Genomic DNA, 26,613 nt, shown 5'->3' with positions numbered 1-26,613 from the left:
TGGAGGGAGATCAGCAGCTCCAAGAGCTGCTGGCCTGCTCCCCACACCTGGAAACAGGTGTCTCTTTCCAGTCCCTGTGCCTTGGGTGAGCACTGAGCTGGTACAGGTACTCTGAGCACTGTTTTTGTTGGAAGCTGAATTCCCAGCGAAAGGAAATTCACCATGAAAAGCGTCTGACGCTGCCCAGGGAAGTGCTGAGGCTCCTGCTGGAAACAGAGTGCCTGTGGAATGAGGAGCTGCTGGTGCCTTGCCAAGCACAGGACTCCTGTGACAGGCACTGCTGCTCGGGGAGAGGGGAAAATCCTCACCCAGCCCGGAGCTGAGGGGGCTCCAGCCCTGGCAGAGCTGAGCTGTGCACCACAGTGCCAGGGCAGCTGGGGCTCCATGCAGGCAAGAAACTGAGAGGCTGGGGAAGGGCTCTGAGAGAGCAAAAATCACCTGAGAGAGCAGCACAGGGAGCTCTGCCCATCCCTGCAGGCTTGCAGGTGAGTTCCATGGCTCCAGGTGGATGTGCCAAGTCACCCGTATCCAGTGTTCTTCCTTGGGGTCATTTCTTCTCACTTCTTCCTTGGACACCACAGTGGGGCCTCCAGCTCCACTTAGAGGGCAGCAGGGCACATAGGGAGCACCCAAAGGACAAGAATCCCCTAAAAATTATCTGCTATAACACATCAGTCTGAAATATGTGAGGGCTGAGTGATTTCAGATGAGTCCTCTCCTCTCCTCTCCTCCAGTTTTTACTCCCATGACAACCCCACCTCCCTAAGGTGACTTTATCCAAGCCAGATAGAAACACCTTTGGATTCCATCAGCCCAGGTATTCTCCACCTTCCCAAACTCTTCTGGGCCCTGGCTGCAGAACTTAGCATTTATATTGCTGCATAATAATATCACTGCTTTAAATCCAAAGCCAATGTCTCCATCACAAGAGTTATTTCCCTCGCTCAGCCAGTGAATAGCAGTGCTGTTAAAGAGGTAATGAGAAGATAAATTGTGCAGGGCAGCTGACAGCAGGAGCATGAAATGATGTCTCTGAGGCTTGTTGTCCTCAGGGAGGGAGGTCTGGCTGGCTGGTGCTGCTTGCAGCCTGGCTGGGCTGGGGGCAGTGCTGGGATGGAGCTCCTGGATCATCCCTGCACTGCTCAGTGCAGCAGCCACTGCTGGGTCTGCTCCTGGCAGGGAAACAGGGAAAACAGAGCTCTGCAGGAAAACAGGGAGCAGAGAGCCCTGCAGGGCCACAGCAGGGAGGGTGTGTTAGGGAACAGCACAGGTGAGGGTGTGTCAGAGAACAGCACAGGTGAGGGTGTGTTAGGGATCAGCACAGGTGAGGGTGTGTCAGAGAACAGCACAGGGAGGGTGTGTCAGAGAACAGCACAGGTGAGGGTGTGTCAGGGAACAGCACAGGGAGGGTGTGTTAGGGAACAGCACAGGGAGGGTGTGTTAGGGATCAGCACAGGTGAGGGTGTGTTAGGGATCAGCACAGGTGAGGGACAGGCAGAGGCAGGAAAAGCTGTGGCTGGCAGATGGGAATTGCCATGAGACCCAGAAATGCAGAGATCATCAAGGATCTGCTTCTGAGAGGGGGAACAGAGAGCCCCCAGCCCAGGGGCACTGCTGGGTCCTGGCAGCAAGAGCCCCTTCAGCCACAGCCCCAGGGGCAGTGCCCCCCTGGTCAGCCTCAAGAGCCTGGTGGGCATTGCCCACCCCTGGGATGGGGGAACAGCTCCCTGGAATGTGCTGGGCAGGGCTCTGGGGTGCTCCTGGGAATCACTGAGGTGCTCCTGGGAAGTACTGGGAAGCTCTGGGAAGCAATGTGGTATTTGTGGAAAGCAGTGTGGAGCTCTGGGAAGCAGTGTGGTGCTTCTGGGATTCACTGTGGGGTTGCTGGGATTCACTGTGGGGTTGCTGGGAATCACTGTGGTGTTTCTGGGAGGCAGTGGGGTGTTCCTGGGAATCACTGAGGTGCTCCTGGGAAGTACTGGGAAGCTCTGGGAAGCAATGTGGTATTTCTGGAAAGCAGTGAGAAGCTCTGGGAAGCACTGAGAAGCTTTGGAAAGCAGTGGGGTGTTCCTGGGAATCACTGTGGTGCTCCTGGGAAGCAGTGTGGGATTTCTGGGAAGTACTGGGAAGCTCTGAGTAGCATGGGGAGCTCCTGAGAAGCAGTGGTGTTCCTGGGAAGTACTGGGAAGGTCTGGGAAGCTCTGAAAGGCACTGGGATGTTCCTGGGATTCACTGTGGCGTTCCTGGGATTCCCTGTGGTGTCCCTGGGAAGCAGTGGGGTATTTCTGAGAAGTGGCAGGAAGATCTGGGACCCATGGGTTGCACAGGAGCTGCTCTCAGCTGAAACCTGCCCCAAATCTGAGCACAGGAAAGCTGAGCAGATGGGGAGCAGCTCTTAGAGCCAGATCCTCTCCCTGCCACAGCTGTTGGCTCAGATCTGGGGCAGCCCCTTCCCTCCAAGGATGCTGATTTTACACTTCTCCCCACGTGTTTATTGCTGTGGGATCTTTGGAAGGGTTTTTCTGTCGATGCCACCTCTGGCACTGAGGAGCCTGGCAGGGACAGTGCTTTGCTCTGCACATGCAGCTGGGTTGGGATGGTTTTGCACCACAAACCAACCACCTGCTGTGTGGAGAGCCCAGGAGCCACCAAACACGCTCACAGCTGAAATATGGTTTTTCTGACAGCAAATGACACCAGGTGTATGTGCTGAGCTCTTGGTGAGCTGATTTCAGCTCCCAGCCATCTGTGCAGCCTCATTTTTCTAAGCCTGGGGGCTTTCAGTGCTTGAGCAGCACGTGCAGGCTCAGCACTGCCTTCCACCCCCTTGGCACCAGCTGCAGCAGTGCTGTGGCTGCCAAAATGTGGGAAGGACCAGCTGTGGGAAAAGCTTTGGCTGGTCAGTGCCCCAGTTTAGTTCAGTTCCCCACAGCCTGGCCCAGGATGGAGGAGCAGGAGAGGGGTCTGGAGAGAGAAGAGGAGCCAGCAGTGCCTCCCAACATCCAGTCCAGTCCCTGCCAGGGAGAATCCACACTGCCCCAGCACCCATTCACACATAAATGGCACACAGCATTTGTCACAGCATTTACCACATTTACACCATAAATGGCAGACACAACTTACCACCAGTACCAGCTCTTCATTTATTTTGTTTCTCCAAGAAGCTGCATTTCTCCAGAGGAATTTTCTTTCTTACATTTAAAGCTTCCTCTGGACGTGATCTGGGTAAAGAAACCAGAACAAATGCATAATATGGTGCTAAACAGAAGTATTGTCCAAGGGAGGGGAGCCTGGGTATGGAGTTGGGGAATGGCCACGTGAAAGGAGACCTCACATTTGGTAGTTTCCCCAGCCTGACTTTGGAGAACCTTCTTCAGGGGACAGGCTTTGCATCTGGACTGAGGGTATTGCAGCGTGTCAGCATCCCCATGTTCATCCCACCCCATTATCCCATTATCCCATCCCATCATCCCATCCCATCCCATCCCATCCCATCCCATTATCCCATCCCATCATCCCACCCCATTATCCCATCCCATTATCCCATCCCATCCCCTGCACTCCTGTGCTCTGTACAAGCTGGTGTTTCAGTTGCAGTTTATTGTAAGATGTGGGTGTACAGAGTTCCACTAAGGGCTGCCAGGTGCAGCCCAGAGTAGGACAAAGAGAGAATGGGGAAGAGAAAGAGAGCAGGAGGGAGAGGGGTAAGAGAGAGAGTAAGAGCAAGAGGGGTAAGAAAGAGTAAAAGCAAGAGAGCGATTTCCCGTTTACAATCCAATAAATCTTCTTCATGATGAATATTCTAATTTCCACTAACCAATCTAACACAAGATACAAATTCTATAGCATTTACATACAGCCTATAAGAATCTTTACATTACCATAGTGTGTTATACTTTAAACTTCTAAAAACTACTCTTTGGACCCTAGTAAGTCTTTTTTGACCTTTGGAGCTGCTCTCCAGCAGAAGACATTGTTCTATCAGGAGGGGATTACTTTCAGCTGGCCATTCTATTGTCTTTAATTTATTCAGTAACTGAGGTTTGGTATCTCAAAAGTGGCTTTCATTTCAATCTCACTCATGGTTTTCATATTTTCAGAATCTAAACATTCACATTTGTAAGGTTTTCCTGGTTCATCCTTTCCAACACCCATCCCCTGCCTCCCACCTTTGTACAAAAGTGAGAGCAGGGACCTGATCTGGCTAAAACTCGATGACAAAAGCAGACAAATGAAAAAGCAGAGAGAATTACCTGCAAGATCCTATAAAAGCAGGCACAAGGGAGGGATGAGAATCATTTCCCTGAGGTGAGGAGGGAGCAGGACCCTCTCCCCCAGTGCCATCACCCCTGGCACCCAGTTAATCCAACCACAGAACTGCTTTGCTTGGCCTTGGTGAGTTTGGTGCAGAAATAAAATGAAATAAACCCCGATAAAACCCAATAAAAGCTGTGTTCCAGCAAGCAGAGCTGAGGATCAAATCTGCCAACATAACTATTCCCGTGGAAGGCAGGGAGTGAGTAAATAAATGGGAATTGCTTTGCCTACAGGAGAGAGCTCACTGCTGTAAATCCTCTGCCAGGTCCCCTTTTCCATACAGGAAAGCAATAAATATTCCAGGAGTTATCAGGGGGGTTTCAACCACACGTGGTAAAGAAACCACAACTGAGATCAGGGAAAAAAAAACATAAATCTGAGGTTGAACCCAAAGCTACAGGTTCAAAATAAACAAATGTTGGTGTCTTTTGTTTGCTTTTTGCCTTGAGGGCCTGGGAGCTGCCAAGAGCTGTGTCTGTACAGAAGAGAGGCAGTGATCTCCCTTAATTAAAGATCAATGAGATTCCCACCTAATCAAAGGATTTGAGAAGCTGGGGCTTGAAAGATTTATGAGGAACTGCTTCACCTCCAAAACTGGGACAAGTGGACATCCAGGGGATGCTCATTTTCCTTGGAAAGGGATCTCAGGGTCCCACAACCACTACTGCTGTTTTTAAAGGTGTTTCTTCAGTAGTTTTTACAGAATTTTCCCAAATAAGACCTGTTTGAGCAGACCTAAATAATGATAAAACTGCAACTTCTTGTGACTAGAGACAGACTCACTATTCAGAGATGTTGACTGTGCCAAGCAATTTGGGACCCTGGAATTGAGGCAGCTTTCCTGGAATACCTGGACTTTAAACTGCATTTTTCCCTTTAGCAGTAATCCAGCATTTCCAATATCTAAGTTGCTCTGAGGCTTACAAACATAAAAGAATTAAAATTATTTTTTAAAAAGAGTTGTTTATGATTTCAGCTGGTTTTGAGTTGGCCAAACAGAAAATTTCAACAAAATTCAAAATATAGAAAATTCAACATATAGAAAAGGGTTTTTTGAAATTAAATATTTATAAAAATAGCATGAATGCATAAAATCTCCAAGAATCTGGCAGGGGTGGCACTGGGTGGGCTTTGAGTCCCTCCCAACCCAAACCATTCCAGGATTCCCTGATTTGTCCTCAGCCCCTTCAGAGAGTCTGTGCCACCTTCTCCCTTTGCTGGAATTGAGGCACTGCCAGAACAGAGCAGGGAATTCTCAGTAAAAAGCAGGATTTTGACGCTGTCACACCCAAATCTTTCTACAGAATCGCTGTTTTGAAGGCCACACTTTACCATGACTTCAGTTAGACTTAAGCAGATGCTGAAAGTTAACCATCTGCTTAATTGCTGATAGGATTAGGATTTAAATAGAGCTCTCCGTTCCTCCCTAACACGGAGCCACTTTCTTTGTGCCTCAATAAAGCACTTTTGGCCGTGGTCCATTTTAAGGGCTTGATTAGTGCTGGTGACTTCTTTATCTGCTCAAAGATAAGACTCTGATCAGTGTTAGATTGCATCTGGATCTTAATTGTCCTGAGAGCACTGGCCCAAAGACACGTTTAGCAGTTGACAGGCGTGCAAACGAGCCTCCACCCAGGGAAAACAAAGCGCCAGGAATCAGCAGAAGAGCGGAATTAATTCCAAACCATCCCATCCTCGTTCCTGGCCCCTCACAGGCGCTCCTTGCTGTGTGACACCTCCAGGCTGGCCATGCCTTGGTGACAGATGAGGAGCAAGTGCATTTTTACGGCTTTGGAGTGATGTAAAGCCAGTTAAGGACCTCAGTTTATTTATCTGTTCCCAGCCCAGGGCTGGGCCAGCCCTGCTGGGCTCTGGGCAAGCTGGAGCCCCCTCCCCTCCAGCCCCTGCATCCCCCGGGGGCTCTGGGGACAGGACGGGGACTGAGCCACAGCCTTCGGAAAACACATCAGATTGTTTTGCCTGTGATGTGCGGGGCAGCAGGCAGGGCTCGGCTCTCTGCTGGCTCCTGTCCTCAGTCCCAGTGGGATGGGACAGCCTGAGGGAAAGCAGTGCCCAGGGCTGGATTTCTGCTCCCCCGGACTCACCCAGAGCCATTCTCGCAGGGATTTCACCCCCAGCTTTTTCCCTTTATACTTTGTGGAAGAGGGCGAAACCAGAGCAGGACTTTGTGTTGTCCCCTTGTCCTTCCTGCCACCACCCCGGGGCTCAAAGGGACCGTGTGGCGCTTCCAGAGGTGTTTGCAGAATTATCTCAGCGCTCAGAACGTGCCAGAGCTGGCTGTGTTCCACCAAAGATTGCATTTAACTAATCCTGCTTTAGACACCCAGACTATTTATACCCCCCGAACCGGCTCCATCCCCAGCAGTGCCCTTTAAAGGACACATTTGCTTCTCCCCTGACCGTGTGTTTTCCCGTGAGTGGCACATTCTGGACGAGTTTCCAAAGGCTGCTCCCCCAGCTGCTGCTGTGCACTGCTGCTGATGTTAGTCATGCAGCCTGCTCAGCTGCTGGATTTTTGAGGAAACCAGGCCATATTTATCCAATTTGTGTTTCCAAGGCAGTGTGGAGCTCTCAGGCACAGAGGGGATCCCAGGCACTCCTTGTCAGCACCAGCCAGCTTTGTGCCCTGGGCTCTGCAGAACTTTCTCTCCCAGACACAAACTTCTTGCTCTTTCTCTTCATCTGGATTTTTTCTAGTCCTTTCCCCACTTTTTTTTCCTCCTGATTTATTCTGGAACACGTGAGAAAGGGCAGCAAGGGGTTATGTGAGCACAATGAAAATCAGAGCAGATAAAGCAGAAATGCTGTGGAGGGATGCTGAACCCCAGCTCCAGGTGAGTTCAGAATTCCCACCTGGCTGAGGCACCCTGGCTGCTGCTCCTGGAGCTCAGGCATCGCTGGGGGGGTCCCCAGGAAGGAAATGTCTCTTTTCCAGAGCCCCCTCTCTGCTGAGCCAGCCAGGCTCTGGGGAGAGCAGGAAAGCTGCCCTTTGGACAGACCTCACACTCACTGGCCAAGAGGAGCAAAAACCATTCCTTTTCCAAGCCAACAGCCCATCCAAAGATGCTCCAGAAGGCATCAGGTGCCTTAGAGAGAGATTTGCAGCTCTCTGTGACCTTTACTTTCACCATGGTGCTCCTGTTATTTTTTTTAAAAAATCACTTTAAAGCTAAGATCAGGAAACATTTGTCTCATGGCTTTATTTTTCTGCAAATGCCCTTTTTAGCTGGAGCTGCCTGAAAACAGAAGTTGCATTTTCCTCGTGCCAGGCTCTCCCCTGCAGTTTGCTTTGGCAGTTTGGCACTTGGGAGGAGCTGCAGGGATGTGCTGGGAGGGAGGCATGTGCTGGTGTGTAGGGAGCTCTCAGTGGGCCTGGTTTCCATGCTCCAGCGTGGATACCAGGCTGTGTGGGAGGGGGAGAATCCACTGTGAATGGATTTGTGATTTGTGCAGCCTTTCAGCACAGGAGACAGATTTTTGTGAGTGAACCCCGAGCCCTGTTGTAGAGAACATCCTCCTCACACTCCTGATTTTACTCAGATATATTCCACCTCGAAGCTCAGTGGGCCTTGCTGATTTTTTAATTTTGTTCTTTGTTTTTCTCACCCACAACCTCCAGAACTTCAGTGCCCGTTGCAGCCAAGTGTTTTCCACCTGCAGCTGCACACTGTGGGGCTGTGCCAGGGGAGTTTTGGGTTGGATTTTAGGGAAAGGTTGTTCCCCTGCCCTGGTTCTTCTGCCCAGGCTCCCCAGGGAATGGGCACAGCCCTGAGGCTGCCAGAGCTCCAGGAGAGCTGGGACAGCGCTGCCAGGGATGCTCAGGGTGGGATTTGGGGGTGTCTGTGCAGGGACAGGGGCTGGATTGATGATCCTGGTGGGTCCCCTCCAGCTCAGATCATTCTGTGATTCTATGATTCACCTCCTACTCGATTTCTTAAATTTCATTTAAACCTTCATCTCACATGACATGAGATAATAAGATAACATTCCTTAAAATAAGGGATAAACACAACAAGGGGAAACAAGGGGGCACCAAGCAGCAGACGACTGAGCTGAGGTCTCCAGTGCCATGTCACCCACACAGCCTTAGCTGGATATTCTGCAATAAAATCCCTGCCTTGAGCACTGCTGGGACAGACAGGGGAGGCTCAGGGGTGTGAGGAGTGGCAGGGGAGCACTGCTGGTGTGCCTGGTGGTGACCCTGATGTCTCTCTTGGCACTGCCAGGGAGTTCCTGCAGCAAAGCCAGAGTGCAAATCCTGCTGAGCAGCCTGCAGCAGCTCCAGCTGTGAGAGACTGACCTGCCTGACCCTGCTGAGCCAGCACTGGGAGCTGCTGGGCACCCCAGCAGGCTCTGCTGATGGGGCTGGAGCAGCAGGGTCTGCCCAGGGACAGGCCTGGGGGAGATGAGTTGGTCAGAGCCTTTCAAAATTCCTTTTGGTTTCTTGCTCCCCAAAGTTTCCAGCGTGGCTTTCCAAAGTGTTGAGCTCCAGTGGGAGCCACAGCCACAGAAGCATGGAGTCATTCTGGTTGGAAAGGACCTTTGAGATCCCCAAGTCCAACCACCACTAAACCTCATCCTCATGTGCCACATCCACACGTTTTTTGAACCCTTCCAGGGATGGTGATCTACCTTCTCCCTGGGCAGCCCATTCCAATGCTTGGCCACCCTTTTTGTGAAAGAATATTTCCAAATATCCAGTCTAAGCCTCCCCTCCTGTCAGGGAGTTGTGCAGAGCCACAAGTTCTCCCTGAGACTCCTTTTCTCCAGGCTGAGCCCCTTCAGGTGTCCCTCACCAGGAGGTTGTGCCCTCACTGCCTTGGCTGGGATGGAGAGTGACAGACCTGGGCTTGAACTGGGCTGGGGGAGCATTTCCAGCCTCCTCCTCCTCCTGTTGTGTGGCCAGGTTCCACCTGCCTTCATTATCCTCCCCCCAGGTAAACCAGGAGCTGTTCCAGCTGCCTTTCCTCCCCCACCAAAGGGGCATGATTAATTAGCTGATTTGTGCTTGCAAAATCCTATTAAAAATCCCCTGTGTGACACAAAAAATCTGCCCTGTGTTTTCGAGGGCTGCTCCTCAAAAGGAATAAAGCCTGGCAGGTGTGAGCACACCTGTTCTGGGCTCAGGTACAACCTGGGCTGGCAGCACCCCCCACCTGCCAGGAGCTGTTTGTGAGGCTTGGGTGGGTGGAGAGGAAAAGCCGACATGGAAAATAACAGTTCCATAATCAGTGCAGGATTTGGATAGCGTGGGATACTAAAGAACAGGGCCATTCACCGCTTAATGAGGATTAAAATAACTCCTGAATAGCTGCCTTATTCCCTGAGCATCCTGTTCAATGAATGAGTCACAGGATTACTGTTGAAAAATAGGTTGGAGTGGTAGAACGAAAACCTGACATAATGAATATCAAACGGAAGGTTTGGGGACAGCCTTTCATTTGGCATTTCCAGCCCCTCTAAGGACTGGCACACTCTGCCCAGCTGGACTCTGGGTTTGCCTCCTTTGCCCCTCGTTTGTCCACTTCAGGGGTCAGCCAGGCAGGTGCAGAAACCCTCTGCAGGCAGGAAATCCACAGCACAGGAGTCTGGAGGGATCAGCTATTGGCTATTGTACACAAAAGGCAGCTGGGGTTTAGCCATCTGTGAGTGTAAATATTCCTGTGCTCATCACCTCTGAGCCCTGCCTGGCACACCTGGCTCAGGAGGGGCTTTGGGCTTTCACTTTGCCACTGTTCCTGCCCAAAATCCCTGGAAAAGGGTCGGTGCCTGCTCCCCTTCCCAGCTCTGCTTGACCACCGAGCTGCTGAAGGATGTTTGCTCAAGGTTCCTTCCCCCTCTGGAATACAAATTCTACAAAAGCAGAAGATGCTGGAGGGGGCTGGTGGGTGATGAACGAGGAGCTTTGTGCTGGGAGTGTTTCCATCCTCCTCAGCAGCTTTTGGGCTGCTTTCCTCCCTGCCTTCCTCTGCAGCCCCTCAGGCCCTCACCCTGGAAAGGGATTTTCTCTTCATTAGTGAGGATATCAAGGAGGTTTCTTGTCATCACAACAACAAATGCTGGTTCCATCCTGCTCTGGAAATCTCAGCAGTTTTGGTGACAAGACTGGAGGGGCAGAAGGCAAAGAATTGGTTTCCACAGAATCATTTCAGTTGGAAAAGGTTTCTAAGTGTCACTAACTCATGGCCCCAAATGCCACATCCACCCATCTTTTAAAGCCCTTCAGGAACGAGGATTCCACCCCTGCCCTGGTTTCCTCCAAAGGCTGATGGTTCCTCCTTAGGTCATTTCTTTTGTCCTGTTAACTACAGGTTTCAGAGCAGCTCCTAGTACTTTAATAAATTCTCTAAAACGAATGCAAAGTATAGCATGTCTGTCAGAGTGATCATATATCTGTACTACACTCACAGATATATCTGTAATACAGTTGGCATATATTAAAAATATCCTTGCTTTGCAGTTTTCATAAGGAATTTTATTAGGAAAGACAGGCTGGAAAATACAGCATTTTCTTTTCATATTCTGACACTTGATTTTTTTTTTTTTTTTTTCCATTATAGAACACAATAAATCAAGTTTTTATTAGTAATATTCCCATATGAAATCCCTGAGACTGGAAAAAAAAAAATAGGTTCTGGAGAAGACTAAAACCAAGAACCAAGGGAAGGTTAAAACTGTGGGAAATGAGGATTTTCTGGGTAAGAAGTGCAGTAGGAACTCTTTGGGGGCTATTTAGAATGTTCTTTAACAGTTACCCAGAGTTTGCACCTTCGTGCTGATAATTCAGGTGATTATTGTGGTTTAACCCCAGCTGGGAACAGCCCCACGAAGCCAACAGGATGCAGGAGAGAATTGGAAGGCTGAAAGTGAGAATATTTGTGGATAGAGGCAGTTTAATAAAATAAATAAAATAACCAGTTGTAAATGAAAATGAACGTGACTTCTCTGCACGTGTCTTTCCCTGTTTGCAAAGGAATGGGAGCACTGGTTTCCTTTTTTTCAGTGAAACATCTCACTCTTTCTGCTGGTTATTTTATCTGATCGCTCCTCCAGCTGCGCTCAGAAATTTCCTTTTGTGGCCTGGCAATTCAGAGCCCTGTGGCTCCTTTCTTCCCCTAATAGAGTTTGCTGGTAAATAGCTTTGAACTCAGATCCTTGTCTCAACAATAGATAAGCTTCTGCCTAACTGGCTCTTCACAATTAACAGCATTATCTTGTTAAACCTGAAGAGGTGTGGGAAGGCTCAGCCATCATTTTAAAGTATTTTATTGCTTAGAAAGTGTTTACAAAGGGCTACAGGAGTGGTAAATGAAGCCCAGTGCTGCATTCAGATGCTTGATTAGCTCAGCCACATCAAAATGCCAATAATTCACGTTCTGACAGGGCTGGATGATATTGCTGAAGCAGCAGCCTCAAAACACCTGAGGAGGAGAGGAAAGGAAAGGAAAGGAAAGGAAAGGAAAGGAAAGGAAAGGAAAGGAAAGGAAAGGAAAGGAAAGGAAAGGAAAGGAAAGGAAAGGAAAGGAAAGGAAAGGAAAGGAAAGGAAAGGAAAGGAAAGGAAAGGAAAGGAAAGGAAAGGAAAGGAAAGGAAAGGAGAAAGGGAAAGGAATTTGAGGTGAAATGAAAAGTTGCTCATAATCAGGAGATGATGTTCCTGCTCAGGGGCAGCTTCCCTCAGGAATGAGGTTGTGGGAATAAGTGACCTGTGAGAGGAGAGCAAAACCTCTGCTGGTTCCCTTCTGGAACAATTGGTGTGTTTGGGTTGTGTCTGCTCTGTTCTAAAAACCAGCATTTCACACCTCGAGCGTCCCCATGTCCGTGTCCCCTCTCACCCTGCAGGGAGCAGCAGGGCACAGGACACTCAGAATTGGGGTTCAGGTGTCTGCTGCTGCTGCTTGATCTGTGAATGAGCTTGGCTGGAGCCCAAGGGACGGGCACAGGAGCCACCAGCTCCCCTGAAAGCTTCTGGAAGGATGAAGAAATTCATCTGGGGAAATTCATCCTCCCAAGGCTCGCAGGACAGAAGTGTCTGCAGCCATCCAGTCATGCTCGATGAACTTATCAGCTGTAAATGTCAGGGAGAGTCATCGAGAAATACACCGGGCTCGTTCCTCCTCCCTGCTTTGCAACCTCAACAACAGATGGAGTAACACATAAACAAGGCAATAACTGGGGGAATCACCGCTGGGATTGGCGCTGGGCCAGGAGGAAGATGAGGGAGCGATGTGCCCTTGTGGCAGAGGAGGCAGCAGCATCCCGGGGTGCAGGCGGGGAACGGGGTCCTGGGGAGGAACAGGGCAGTGCTGGGACTGTGCTGGGACCAGTGACAGCTCCCAGTACAGCAGGGCACGGCTGAACTGGGCCAGTCCTGGTTTGAAGGACAGGTGTCTGCCAATAAAGGCAGGAGCTTCTCTTTGAAATGGAGAATGTAAACCCTTCCCTCCAAATTATTATAATTTTGAAATGAAGGGGCTCTCAGGCAAAGATATGGGAATTAGGAATAACAGTTCTTTACTAGGAAAATTAAAATAGAAATACAGTATTACACAGAACAATCCCAAACCCTGCCAGAGTCAGAATCCAAGCTGACACCCGTCAGTCAGTCAGGGTGTTGGCACAGTCCCATTCAATGGTGGCTGCATCCTCCTGCAGGGGCAGATGTGGTTCAGCTGGAGCAGTGCTCCTGGAGAAGGTGCAGTTTCCTCTGAAGCTCCAGGGATGATGAGGAAAGGTCTGGCTTTCCTCTGGAATCCAGTGGAAAGAAGGTCCCTTGGTGTCCAAATCTCAGTTTTTATCTGGGTAGGAAAGGCTTGGCTCCTGCCCTGGCTGGAGCATCTCCCAGTGGGATGATGGAATTTTATCAGTCATGCCCTGGGACTCAGTGGCCATGAACAGGAGATATCTCCTGGAGGGAGGATGGGCTGTGGGAAGATAAAGATGATTGCCCAGCTGGTTTAAAGATGGCCCATGAGCAGATAATGTGTGCCAGGAGATCAGGGGCACTGCCCCACCCGGCTGCAGCAGATGGGACAGAATTCACATTGCTGGGCACATCAACCCAGCACAGCCGGGTCCAGCAAATAACCAAGGATGCTCAAGGGGCTGAGCTGGGGCTGGGATGGGAGAAGGCCCAGGGGGATCTGTCAGTGCCTGTGATGGACTGAGGGGTGAACAAAGAGTGGAGCTGGTCCCTTCCCAGTGGTGCCCAGAGCCAGGGCAAAGGGAACAAACCCCAACACACAAAATTCCACCCAAACATCAGAGAACCCTCTCTCACTGTGAGGGTGTGTGGGGACTGGAAAAGCGTTTGGAGAGGGGACACAGACTGTCCATCCTCAGAGTCCCCGGGGTCACAGTGGGGATTGTTCAGCTTGGAAAAGACCTTTAAGGTCTGGACACATCCAGTCCAGCCACCAACCCAGCAGCACCTCCATGGTCACTAAACCATGTCCCCAAGTGCCACATCTATGTGTTTTTCTCTAAAAATCCCTCCAGACAGTTACAGGGATTCCAGAAATATGCAGTTTCTTATTTGTCCCCCTTCCTCTGGTCCGGTTTTCACATTAAATTGAAATTTGACTGCATGGAGGAACAGAAACTGAAAGTCACAAAATGAGCTCCTGCAGGATTTTTCCTTGCTGAAAGCAATGAACAGTGGAGGATTCAAAGGAAAATTCAAACTAGGGAAACATGTAAGGCATTTATTTAAGGCCATTTGAGGTGTCCCTGTGGATCTGGGCTCCTCTCAAGATTTGCTCATCTGGTGCTGGCAGCCAGGCTAAAACCCTTCCATTTTTCCATCTGTCTGGGATATGAGTGCTTGGATTCTGGATGGAGCAGGAAGCAGGTGAAGATGCCCAGTCTGTTGTCACCTGAATAAATAAACTCTGATTTTAATCCTGGTTACACTGAGACACTCCCCATAGTGAGGGAGAGAGGCAAACAAGCAGCCAAAAAACAAAAAACTTAGAAACAAATAATGGCAACTTAACCTTATTTTTAGTATTTTTGCTGTGTTTTATGGCCAGGAGGAAATAATTCATATCAAAGATCATGACCTTAGCTAGGTTTCCAGCAGCTTCCAGATTAATTAGAGAAGCAGGTTGTTAATGAACCTGGCTGGGGTAGAGGGCATGAGGGCTGAGTGACCATGCAGGGACTGAACACCAGGGGAAAGATGGCCTGATGTGGTTCTGGATTTGGTTTCTTTGTTCCTGGTGGAGAAGGAATTTGCTTATTAAATTTGCAGGTGGCATGAAGCTTGGATGACCGTAAGTCTATTAGAGAACAGGATTAGAATTTAAAATGTTCTTGACAAATTGGATAAATAGCCTGAAAATAAATTGATTAAATGGAGAAAAATGAGATGCTTTGGGCTGAAGCAGGAATGCTAAAAAGCCTTTTCTGTGTTGGAGAACAATTGGAGAGTTCCTTGGAAAAGCAGTAAGGAGCCATAAAGGATCACAGACTTTAAATGAACCAGGAAAAGAAAAATATCAGTTTGTGTGAGCAAGAGAAGCTGACTGGGCACAATGCATCCACTCTGTCCTGGTTAGGGCTCCCTCAGAAACACATCCCAGACTTGAGGGATCAGAAGTGGGTCAGTGGGAGCACAGGGTGCTGGAATGACAGGGAGCCAAGGCAGAGCAGGTTTTACAGGGAAACAGGAAAGGAATGGTGTCAGCATGAAGGATAAAGGAGCACACACTTACTGTGGTCACAAAGAGCTGTGGCAGAAATAAGAGGGGTTCTCTCCATGTCTCTGGAAGACAGGAAAGAAGGAATTGGTCTGAAAAGCAGAAAGGAAGACTCAGTGACACAGATCTGGGAGAAAGTAAAATATCCATGACAGATTTGGGAAAAGCTGAGTAGCCACTGGGGTAACCCCCAGCACCAGCAGAGCAGGACATGAGGGATCCCTAAAGATCTCCTCTCATCCTGCACTGCCACAGCTCCATCCATGCTGCAAAGGTCTGGACAAGGAGCTCATTCCCTACTGCAAACTAAAGCTCATGGATTTATCAGGAGTCCCTTCTCTGCTGATTTCAGTGCAGTGAGAAGGAGACAGGGCTGTTTTCCACCCCGAGGGTCAGCTCCCAGCCCCAGTTCCAGCAGTGGCTCTGCCATGGGTTGTTTCCCCTGCACTGGCTGCCTCAGTCCCACAGGATTCCCGTTTCCTGGGGAGAGATCCAGAGCTCATGTGCAGCTGTTTTGATGCCTGGAGAGGCTCCTGGAGCAGAGGCTGGGCAGTGCCCCAGGAATCAAGCAGGGATTTATCCCAAGGCTCCAAAGGATTCACCTTGGGCAGTGCCAGAGCCCGGCCGTGGCTCCACCCAAGATGGAGCCAAGATGGATCTGAGTCACCAGTTCTCACACTTGCATCACTTTGGCTCCATTTCCATCTTGGCTTCACTGTCCAATCCCAGCTCCAGCTCCTGCACTCCCATCCTCCCACATTCTCTCCTCCATTGCTGCTGCTTGCACTTTTTGGGGCTGAAGCTGCAGCTTCAGGTGTCCTTGGTTGTGGGGCTGGAAAAGGATTGTTTTGTGTGCCTGAGCTGGGAGGAGAACTTGTGACACTTTGTGTGGAGTTCAGAGTCACACACCAATGCACTGCAGAGTCTGGGAATATGAAAGATAAAACTTAAGGCATCAGTTTAACTCCACGAGGCCACACCTTTAACTCTTTGTGGTTGTGCTCACAGTGGGACACTCTGGGTTTGGGTGTTTGGGGTTCACATCCTGAAAACCTCCAAAGCTCCAAAGGGCTGTGCTGGATGGAGCTGGAGCAGTGGAATGGGGGCCCAGGAACCTGTGGGTACAGCTGGGTGCTCTCCTGGCTGGATGTGTTTCTCACCTTTGCAGAGAACCTTCCTTTGCAGGCTCAGCAGAAGGGGAGCAGATTCCCATTATCGTGTTCTCCTTGAATCTGGAATTTTAAATGAACTGCATAACAGAATCTTCTGCTTTCTTAAGCATTTCCTTCTCCTTTCTTTAATCATGCTGAGATTTCCTGTGATACTGTGAGCTGTAATTATCATCTGCAGATCAGTGGCAATGCTAAGCTGGTTCTTAAAGGGACTTTTTTTTTTCTGTGAATTTCAGATGACCAAGAACAAAATTATAATCACCTGATACTAAACAGTGCCACCCAGACACCTACACATGGTAAGAGAAAGCAAAGAGCAAAATTACACACGTTGTAACTTTCCTCTGCCAGCCAGTAACATTTACTGGTACCAAAGTGTGTTTAATGTTAATGGAAATATTCCTCTGGCAGTGCTGCATGGCTGATGGTTCCCATTAACATTAAATACAGGACCATATTTTCAAGAGTGTGCACAGGGAAATATGGCCCAGTCTTTTCTAACTGTGCTGATCAGCCTGGTGTTTAATTCCAAGATACTCCTTTGTTTCCCACTTGGTTCCCTCCACCTTGTCCCAGTCTGGAGATGTTTCTTTGCATCCTCCATGTCCAGAACCTGCCTCTCTCTGCTCAGCCCTGTCCCCCAGCCCGTCTGTGCCCCCCTCTGGGTGTCTGAGCAGCAGTGGAGCCTGGGCTGTGTCCCCCTCCCTGGGAGCCACCACGGACCAGCCAAACCCTGGCAGCTCCCGGCTCCATCCATCCAACCCCAGGCCAGTCCTGCCCCCCAAATCCCTGCTCCCCAGTCTCTGTGCAATCAGATCCATTTCTGGTTGATCCCTCAGGTCCCCTCTGCTTTCTCCCCTCTTCTGCTGCTGCCTTGTCTTGGTCCTGTCCGTGTCCCTCCCTGCACCCTTTGGGATGTGATCCTTTCCTCTGCTGCAAGCACTCAGTAAATCTCACCTCAATCACCTCTGGCAGTGCTGAATCTCTGTATTTGTCACTCTTTTTGTCCTGGCGTTTGTTTTGAATTCTGAAATCTCGTCCTGACTATTCTGGAGCTGATTTATTGCAAGTTGTGTTCATGTATAGAAATCTCTCTGCTGCTGAGGAGGGTGGGAGAACAATTACCCTTGGAAAGATCACCTAAAAACCATGGGGGTTTCTTCTTGCCAGAGGAGGCAGGCATCTCCTCAGCCTGCAAATTGCTGCCATGGTAAGACTGTGGTATCAGGGCTTCATTTTCTGCCTTCCAAACACTCCAGGAGGAAGAGTGTCAGCTTTAAAGTCATCAGTGCCACAGCAGTATTTATTGAGCCTGAACTGACAGCCTCCAATGTTCTTGACTACTCGTCCTGTTTACTTTTCTACCTTCCTGAGGGAAAAAAAAAGAAAAAAAAAAAAAAGAAGAAAATGGAGAAATAGAGTTGAAACTGTGTTGTCTTCTCTTTGGTCTTGTTTTTAAAATCCAGCTCCTGCTGTATTCTGAGCTGCCCTTAACCTGCTGGGTTCTGTGTCTGTGCAGGAGCTTGAATGCAGCTCCAGCATCAGGGTCCCATTGCAGCCAAGAACTGCAGGGAATGTGCTAAAACAATTCAACTTCCCTCTGCTCCTAACAGATGCTTTGCTTTTTTATGTACTTAAGAGACAAAGAACCAAAGGCAGACACACTCATGGTCTTGGATTCCTTGTGCTTCCTGTGTCTTAATAACGTGGTTGTTCTGAGTGACTGGGATGAGCTGATACAAGTGTGTGATTCAGAGGTGCATCTTCCCTCTGAGCTTTCCAGATGGCCATGGGTGCTTCTGTTCCTTACACTCGTGCTGATGCTGGTGAGCCATTGCTTGGGGAGTCTGAAACTACCTTTGGACTTTTCAAGTAAGACATCAGAAGAGCTTGCAGGATTCAGAATCCGTGCTGAGGTTGTGAGCAAGGTTGAATTTAACGCCCTCCCTGGCACGGGGCACCTTTGCTGCGTGGCCATGCAGATGTGGACTGGGCAGGAGCTGTCCTGTGCTCAGCAGCTGGTGCCTGGCACCCTCGCAGGGAGCAGAGTGAGGGGTTTGCAGGTGGCCTGGAATCCTCCTTAGTGCAGCTGAATGTCCTCAGGGTGCCAGCCTGGGCTGGAGGTGACAAACAGCCAAAATCCCTGCTGTGCCTAGAGCAGCTCCCTAAGGCTGCACCCCTGGGTGTGCAGGGTGAGCTGAATCCTGAATTCCTGTCAGGATGGGAGCTCAGCTGCTCTGGGCTGCTCTCTTCACAGGTCTTTGCCTTCACCTGTAATTCCCTGAATCTCCAAACTCCCTCCATCCCGGGCCTGAGCAGCAGAGGATGCCCCCAGCCAGCTGTGCACACCCCGAGCCTGAGGCTCTGCAGGAGAGCTCCTGGTGGGGAAGGGAGGAAAGCCAAGGCCCCTCTCCCCTCTGGCTGGCACTGCAGAAAAGTGGAGCCAAATGCACCCAGACAGGTGTTCTCCCAAAGGTCTTGGGAATCACAGCAGGATCTTGGCATCCAGGAGAGATCCAGAGGGGCAGCGGGGCAGCTGCTCCCTGTTTTGGGAATCATAACAGGATCTCAGTGTGCAGGAGAGATCCAGATGTGCAGCAGGACAACCATTCCCTGTTTTGGGAATCATAACAGGATCTCAGTGTGCAGGAGAGACCCAGATGTGCAGCAGGACAACCATTTTCTGTTTTGGGAATCATAACAGGATCTCAGTGTGCAGGAGAGATCCAGATGTGCAGCAGGACAACCATTCCCTGTTTTGGGAATCATAACAGGATCTCAGTGTGCAGGAGAGACCCAGATGTGCAGTGGGGCTGCTGTCCCACCAGGCAGTGTTCTGGGAATGCCTCTGTCCATCCCTGACAGGGCCAATGTCCAGCTGGGGAAGGCAGAGCGTGGCCAACATCTGTTTCCACAGCAGATGCTCCCCAGCTCCTCATGTCCTGCTGCCTTCAGCTGCCACAAAGAAACAAATCCCAGGGGATGAAAGCAATCCATGCTCACAAGGAGTGAGGAGAACAAACTAAAAGCAGGTTTGAGGTCTTGGAGCTGTCCTGCTCCTGCTGCAGGTTCCCAGGGTTAAACCCCCGAGGGCTCTGGTTTAACCTGGCAGGGGAACCACTTTTGGGGAACAGCTTCTCGGTGTAACTGGGCTGCCCACCACGGAGCTGGGATTTCCCTGAGCTCCTCCCCTGCAAGAAGGAATAACCACTAATTAAAGGTGGGGTCCCAGTGACCTGTTCTGCCAGGCTGCTCTCACTTCGTTAGCACAGGGCTGAGAGGGAAATCTCCCCTCCCTCCCTCCTGGCTGGCACAGAGGCTGAAACGTGGGCTGGAAAACGGGATATCAGGGGAAGACAATTCCCAGCGGGATCAGAAGTGACCACAGGCAGGTGAGCCACAGAAGTGTCCAGGGCAGGTTGGGCTGGAGCCCCTGGAAGGTCCCTGCCCCTGGACCAGCTTTAAGGTCCAACCCAACCCATCCTGGCACTCTGCAGTTCCATGACTCTCCCAACCCGGGGGCTGCAACCCCAGGATTTCAATCCTGCTCTTGTTGAGGGTTCTGAATTCACAGTGAGCATCCCACATCTTCCAGAAATCCCTTGGGGTTTTTTCTGCTGCTGGGCTATTCCTGCCCCAAATTCCCTCCCAGGACACCAGAGGTACCTACAGCCCTTTAGAAACCTCAGCTGAAATTCTGCTTTCAGTGACAGATTTTAGACCCCAACTCCACCGAAATCTGAATTTCCATGTGGATTTCCTTAACTCTAGACTTTATTTCTACCTCAGCTGCAGATTTGAGCTGCAAATGAAGAACTCTACAGCAGTTTTAGGAAATGTAGTGATTTGTATGTAAAATGTGAGTGGGAGGGAGCAAGTATTAGGCTCTAAGCACAACCAAGTTTTACATATGAAATGCAGCTAAATCTTTTGATACATTAATTTATCTTGCTTAGATATTCAGCCTTCACATAAAATAAGCACATAAAATGATTTTCCCCATAAAAACATTAAAATATGAAGGAAAAACCCGAGCTGGGGGCACAAAAGAGAACTGAGCATCAGCTATAACAGAAATACACACTGACTGCCTGGGCTCACTTTCTGAACAGCTTATTGCTTTACTTTTTACTGCTACTGAAGTTTCATCTCATTATATTTAGTGCATATATAATTATCCTAACCTTAGGAGCACCTAATAAACATTTTTTTTTTTGCATCTTTATAAATACCAAGCGCATTTCCAAATAATATGGTTAGAAGGAAGTTCATATCACGACTTTTATGTCAGTTAATTGCATTTGACAATCATCTCAAAAAGTACTTGGTAAACCACCATGAGCAGCCAATTACTTCAAGGTTTTAATTTGGCCAAGTGTTTTTCCATGAATGATGCCTGGGATTGCTCTGATGGAGGCAAATTTTATTTTATAGCAGAAGTTGTGTGAGCTTTTATCAGTTTCCTCTCTATGTACTCACATATGAGTGTGGTCTTTTCTTCCTTCCTTCCTTCCTTCCTTCCTTCCTTCCTTCCTTCCTTCCTTCCTTCCTTCCTTCCTTCCTTCCTTCCTTCCTTCCTTCCTTCCTTCCTTCCTTCCTTCCTTCCTTCCTTCCTTCCTTCCTTCCCTTCTCTTTTTTTCCTCTTTTCTTTCTTTTCCTCCTTCTTTCTCTTTCCTTCATTTCAAAAATCCAGGGCATCTTCCTTCCCACACACTAATAGGGCTTTGGGGGATATATTGCTGAAAAAATCCTTGCATCAATTTTCTAACATCAGACCAGAAGCTTCAATTTGGGGCAATCCCAGAAGATATGAAAATGATTCCCTATTCTGTCACATCTCCTCCAGCAATTTGTTGAGAGTTTTGTGTCTATTGTGTTTAAGACACTGTTTACAAAATCATAACAATTAAGGACTGTTTAAATTAGCTTTATCCCCAGCAGAAATCTAGGGGGGGAGATGAGAAGCTAATCAGATGTGCAGCAATAACCACAGAACAGACAGACCCTGATGTCCTGACCCTGTGCAGGGCAGGAATGGCAGTGGGGGGGAGGATGCAGCTGGGACGGGGCTGGAGCACAGCCCCAGCTCCTGGGGCATCCAGGAGCTTTTGGGGTGGCAGGCACTGACCCCTGCTCTGCTCCCAGAACACCCAGACTCTGCCTTCAGCCTCAGTTCTGGAATGGGAGCTCATGCAGAGCCAGGGGTGCCCCTGCCTGCCTCAGTGCAGAGCCACCCCCGGGGCTGGGCTGGTTTCTGGGGTGTGCTGGGACTCAGGCTGGGCTCAGCCTGCTGAGCTGTGTGCTGCCCTTCCCTCAGCACAGCCACAGAAACCCCCATGGTGTGGGCTGCAAGGGACATTAAAGTCACCCAGTGCCAGGCACAGCACGGGGTGGGGCTGCCCCTGGATCCCTGGAATGTCCAGGGCCAGGCTGGACACTGGGGCTGGCAGCAGCCTGGGATGGTGGGAGGTGTCCCTGCCATGGCAGGGCTGGAATCCAGTGATCCAATCCAGTCCAAACCAATCCAAACCAAACCAAACCAAACCAATCCAAACCAAACCAAACCAAACCAAACCAAACCAAACCACACCAAACCAATCCAATCCAATCCAATCCAATCCAATCCAATCCAATCCAATCCAATCCAAACCAACACAACCAATCCGATCCAATCCAATCCAATCCAATCCAATCCAATCCAATCCAATCCAATCCAATCCAATCCCAACCAAACCAAACCAAACCAAACCAAACCAAACCAAACCAAACCAAACCAAACCAAACCAAACCAAACCAACCAAACCAAACCAAACCAATCCAATCCAATCCAATCCAATCCAATCTAATCCAATCCCAACCAAACCAAACCAATCCAATCCAATCCAAACCACACCAATCCAATCCAAACCAAACCAAACCAAACCAAACCAAACCAAACCAAACCAAACCAAACCAAACCAAACCAAACCAAACCAAACCAATCCAATCCAATCTAATCCAATCCAATCCAATCCAATCCAAATCAAACCATTCCATGTCTCTGTGGCTTTCCCTCCAGAACCAGCTCCCTCTGCCTGCCCTGGCAGTCTCTGGGCACGAGGCCCTGGCAGAGCTGGGGGCAGGTGCCCCTTTGCCCTGCTCTCAAGGGCAGCCCCAGCTCTGGTCCTGAGCCAGGTGTTTCGTTCTGACCCCTGCAAGGGCAGGAGCCTCCAGCATGAGCAGCTGCTCTCTCTGATTGCTCTGTGCAGTTTGAATTCCTGCAGCTCTCCCTTCCATCTGACTTGGCAGCGTTGCTGCTCTCAGTGCAGCTGTGGGTGCAGTACTCAGTGGAGCACTCTGTGTGCTCAGGGCCTCTCCTTGCTGATCCCCAGGGTGACAGCACCCAGGGGTGTCACTGTCCCACCCCAAGGCATCACCCTGCAGTGTGCTGCATCCCTTCCCTCTGCACCTGCCTGCTGCTCAGCTCCCAGCCAGGAGCCCTGCAGGACCCAGCCCCAGAGCCATCCTGACAGACTGGGGTTCTAACACTGGCTGAATTTCAAATCCTCCCTCTCCAGCTCATATAAATGAGGGCAGCTACTCACAGGAGAGCTCTGATTTACACCACAGAGGATCTGACCTGGAAATGCAGAAACTTCCTGGAGATTAGTCATGAGAAATGCAAAGCACTATTAATAACAGTGTTTGTGACACGAGCAAGCAGAAGTGTGAAAACACAAACACTGAAGATCCATGTTATAAATTTAATTTGAGCCTGTGAACATCAGTTTATCTGCCTGCTCTGACAGCGTGCCACTTCAGGATGGCCTGGGAGCTCTGAGCCGGGCACAGAAGGCTCCAGAACGTCATCAGTGCCAGCAGATTTTCCTCAGGAATGGGGCCCTTTGTGAGAACCTGCGTCAGAATCCGAGACTTTGCGTCTGAGCCTTCAAAGGGCTGAGCAGAAGGCAGAGCTGGGGGAGCAGGGGGAGCTCTGAGAGAGGGCTGGAGCTCTGCTGAGCTGAGGCTGAGCAGCAGAAGGCTGGCTTGTAGCAGCTTCTCCTAGGTGACATTGTTTGCTTTCTCTGGGTGAATGTTTTAAAAGGCATCTGTTGAAATGTCTTGCAGAATTCGCACAACATATGTGCAGACTCAAATGCAAATCTGCAGCACATCCCTTTTGCCACTTGAGCTTTGTTTAAAACTTTGCCATCAATTCACTTTTTTTTTTTTTTTTGTTTTGGGTATCATCTGCTCCCGTCCTTGAACATGAAAGGTTTTGTGCCTCGTGTAAACACACTTTGAAAGTGTCTTCCAACAAGATGGGCAGAGCAAGATGTGACAATAAGACTCCAGGTCCAATCTGCACAGCTCTGGAAATCCTGAAACTTCTCTGAGCCCTGAGTTTGCAAAGAGGCTGCAAAGCACTGGCAGAGAAATGAGGATCTGCCTAAATGAGGCTCTGCCCCAGCTCAGAGGGGCTTTGTTTCCCTCTCAGGTGCCACAGCAGCCGAGTGCATGAGTCCAGCAGAGCACTGGGTTTGTGTGGCCACCTTCAGTGCAGTCCCCAGGCACAGCAGGGCTGCAGGACCCACAGCAGCCCCAGCCCATTCTCCTGTTTGGGTCAGTGGTGCCTTGGAGTGCCCACCCAGAACAGGGGCTGGGCTGAGATAAAGTGGGGATTTATTAAAGGACTTCAGCAGATACACCTTGGGCAGTCAGAGCCTCTCTGAGGCTGCACCCAAGATGGACAATGGTCATGACTATTATAAATTTGGTCTATTTGCATATCAGAGGTTAATCCTCCAATTACAGCTTCAGGTAATTAAGTCATATTCCCCCAGTCTGCTGCCTCCCAATTCACTTTTGTTTGCACTTTTGGGGCCTGAGGCTGTGGGGTGTCCTTGGATCACAGGCCCAGAGGAATTGTCTGCCCAAAATGTGAAGACAGTTAGCTACACTTTATATGGAGTTCAGAGTTATGCACTAAAGCACTATGGGATTTGAAAAGTATAAAAGCTAAAATCCTAAGGCATCATCAGGATGTAGCAGGAGCATGAGCAGCCCCTCCAGGGCAGCCCCTTCCCCAGCCCTGTGAGCAGAGCAGGAGCTCCCACAGCCTGGCCCAGGGATGCTCTGGTTCCTATAAAAATACAGCAGGGCTTAGACTGGCCTGGCAATTCCAGCTTGTGAAGCAGAGGAAATGCCCCCAGCTTGCTTGGTAGGACTCCAGGAGGAGAAGTTAGAGCTCCACAGAGCTCCCTTCTCCCCTCCTGAGCTCCTTGTGCCAGCCTGGTGAGCTCTGGGCTGGGCTGTGCCGAGCACCAGGGCTGGAGCATCCCTGCTCAGGGCACTGTGCTGCCTGGAGGGTGAGGGAATGCTGCAGAGCTGAATTCCTGCTGAATTAATCAGAGACATCAGCAGAATTTTAAAGCCTTGCACTGACTGTACCAAGGTGGGGCTGTTCTGAGGCTGTAGCAAAGGGAGTTTAGAGCCCCAGGGAAACGGCTGGTGAGGCTCCTGTGGCTGCTGTGTGTCCTCTGTGCTGCTGAGTTCATCTCCTGCCTGCTCCTCTGCCAGTTCCTGTGCCAGGATGGATGGTGTGTCAGAAATGAGCACAAAATGGCACAGAGATGAAGGGTGGTGCTGAGGAAAATGGGGACTAAACCTGATTTTCATAGTTTGTCCCAGTAACATGGGACAGAGCTGGTTTTCCAGTGCCCAGAGTGTAGAGCTGGACTGGGATGAGTGGGAATGCTGGGGAACACAGTGTATAACCTCAGCTGCCTTGCAGGGAACTGGGAGACCTTTTTATTTGCATCCTGACTATTGATTATGACCTGCAGCTTCCATAGGAGCCCACAAACAAAGAGGAGAGAGACCAGAGACAAGCATGACTCAAATATATTGCAGAGTGAAAAACTGCTGAGAAACTTGTGCTGAACTGGCCTCAGAATATAAATTCCACGAGATATTTCTCCTTACTAGAGTGCCTCAGTTCTCTGATCTCCCTCTCAGACCACATTATGCAAAAGACATCTGAAATTAGCTGTGGTCATTTCAGTTTATCCCTTATTTTGCTGAGTGACGGGCAGTGGATTTCAAGGTGACTTCTCGTTTGCCAGAATCATTCCTGACTGCCTGGATGGGAAAAGCAGCAAGAAGATGAAGTGATGGTGCAGCAGCCCATCAGATGAACATGTGGCACTTGATTTCACACACCTCCTGCAAACAGTCAATTAATGCTCCTGCTCTATGGCTGGGCTCATTGCAGCATGTCCAAACCTCCATGGAAATGGAGATTAGCTACAGGTTCTGCCTGAGGAATTTGCAAAGAGATGTTACCCCAGGGTCCTTGCCACACAAGCACGAGGAGTGGGGACATGGTTTCAATGCTGATGCAGTCTCTGTTTACTGGGTAACATCGAATCAATTGTTTCCAGCCCCCTGATCTGCAGCCAGTCTGTTAGGCAGGGGTTGAAGCCATCAGCAGGGACATGATGCTCTCTGGGAGGTGACACTCCACACTTGGGGCTGTGCTCTTCCTGCCACACCAGAACCAGTTCCAGAAGAGCAGAGAGGAACAGAAGGAACGGGAGAGATTTATGAGCTGAGGTGGTTATGGCAGTGTTAGGAGGGGTTTTTCACCAGTGCTGAATTCTGCAGGAGTGTCAGGAATGCCTCAGCCTGTCTTTGGCACTGCAGTGCTGAGGGTGGGTGACAGGAGGTTTAAAAGATCCAGGGGAAGTCACAGTGGGAGAAGAGCTGTGGGAGCAGGTCTGGGTCCCTGTGCACAGACACCCAGAACTGCTGGGCTCATTTCCAGGCAGCAGGGGCACTGAGGACACCGTGAAATTAAAAATTCAGAGAGGAGGAAAACGTCCTGCTGTCCAACAAACAGGGCTCCCCACGGCAGAAAGGCAGCAGGGATGGCCTCACTCACTCAGATGTTTTTTGGAGAAAACAGATTCACTTATGACTCAGGTGTAGAAAAATGTCTGTGAAATGTCTGCACTCTACTTTGGTGGATTTTGTTTTTAATTTTTTTTTCTGGGAAATGGGAGAAATTAGCAAGTGTATGGACACTGAACAAAGCCAACAGTTTTCCAAGTGAAATTCCCTTGCTGCTCTGTTACTTTTGGGCAGAATCTGTGCAGAATCTCTTTTGGGCAGAATCTTTTATCTCAGCCAGGCCATGCTGAAGAGGAGGCAAGAGGGCTTGGGGCAGGTGAGTGCACACTGGTCATGCATTGCTCTTCATGGACAGGAATGTGTGAAGCCAAGGCTTGGACATTCTGCTGCTCTACCAGAGAATTTACCCATCTGATTTCATTTTCAAACCATCCCTGAAGTGGCCACCTCCTGGTCTTTTGCCTCAGCTACAGAACCCCATCCCTGCTGTGGGGTCTGACAGAGCCCACTGGGG

General features: G+C 49.8%; 1 protein-coding gene across 1 annotated transcript in view; it reads left to right on the top strand.

The window, feature by feature from the left end:
• The window catches only part of SHISA6 (shisa family member 6), a 202,463-nt gene that overhangs the window by 165,598 nt on the left and 10,252 nt on the right, over positions 1-26,613 (top strand). The window contains exon 4 of the mRNA XM_056506000.1: positions 16,445-16,507. Coding sequence (XP_056361975.1) covers positions 16,445-16,507 — 63 coding nt within the window. The remainder of the gene's footprint in view (positions 1-16,444; positions 16,508-26,613) is intronic.

This window comes from Oenanthe melanoleuca, chromosome 18, assembly GCF_029582105.1.
Source record: "Oenanthe melanoleuca isolate GR-GAL-2019-014 chromosome 18, OMel1.0, whole genome shotgun sequence".
NCBI lineage: Eukaryota > Metazoa > Chordata > Aves > Passeriformes > Muscicapidae > Oenanthe > Oenanthe melanoleuca.
Note: the sequence above shows the minus strand (reverse complement) of the source record. Positions and strands in the feature narration are given on the sequence as shown.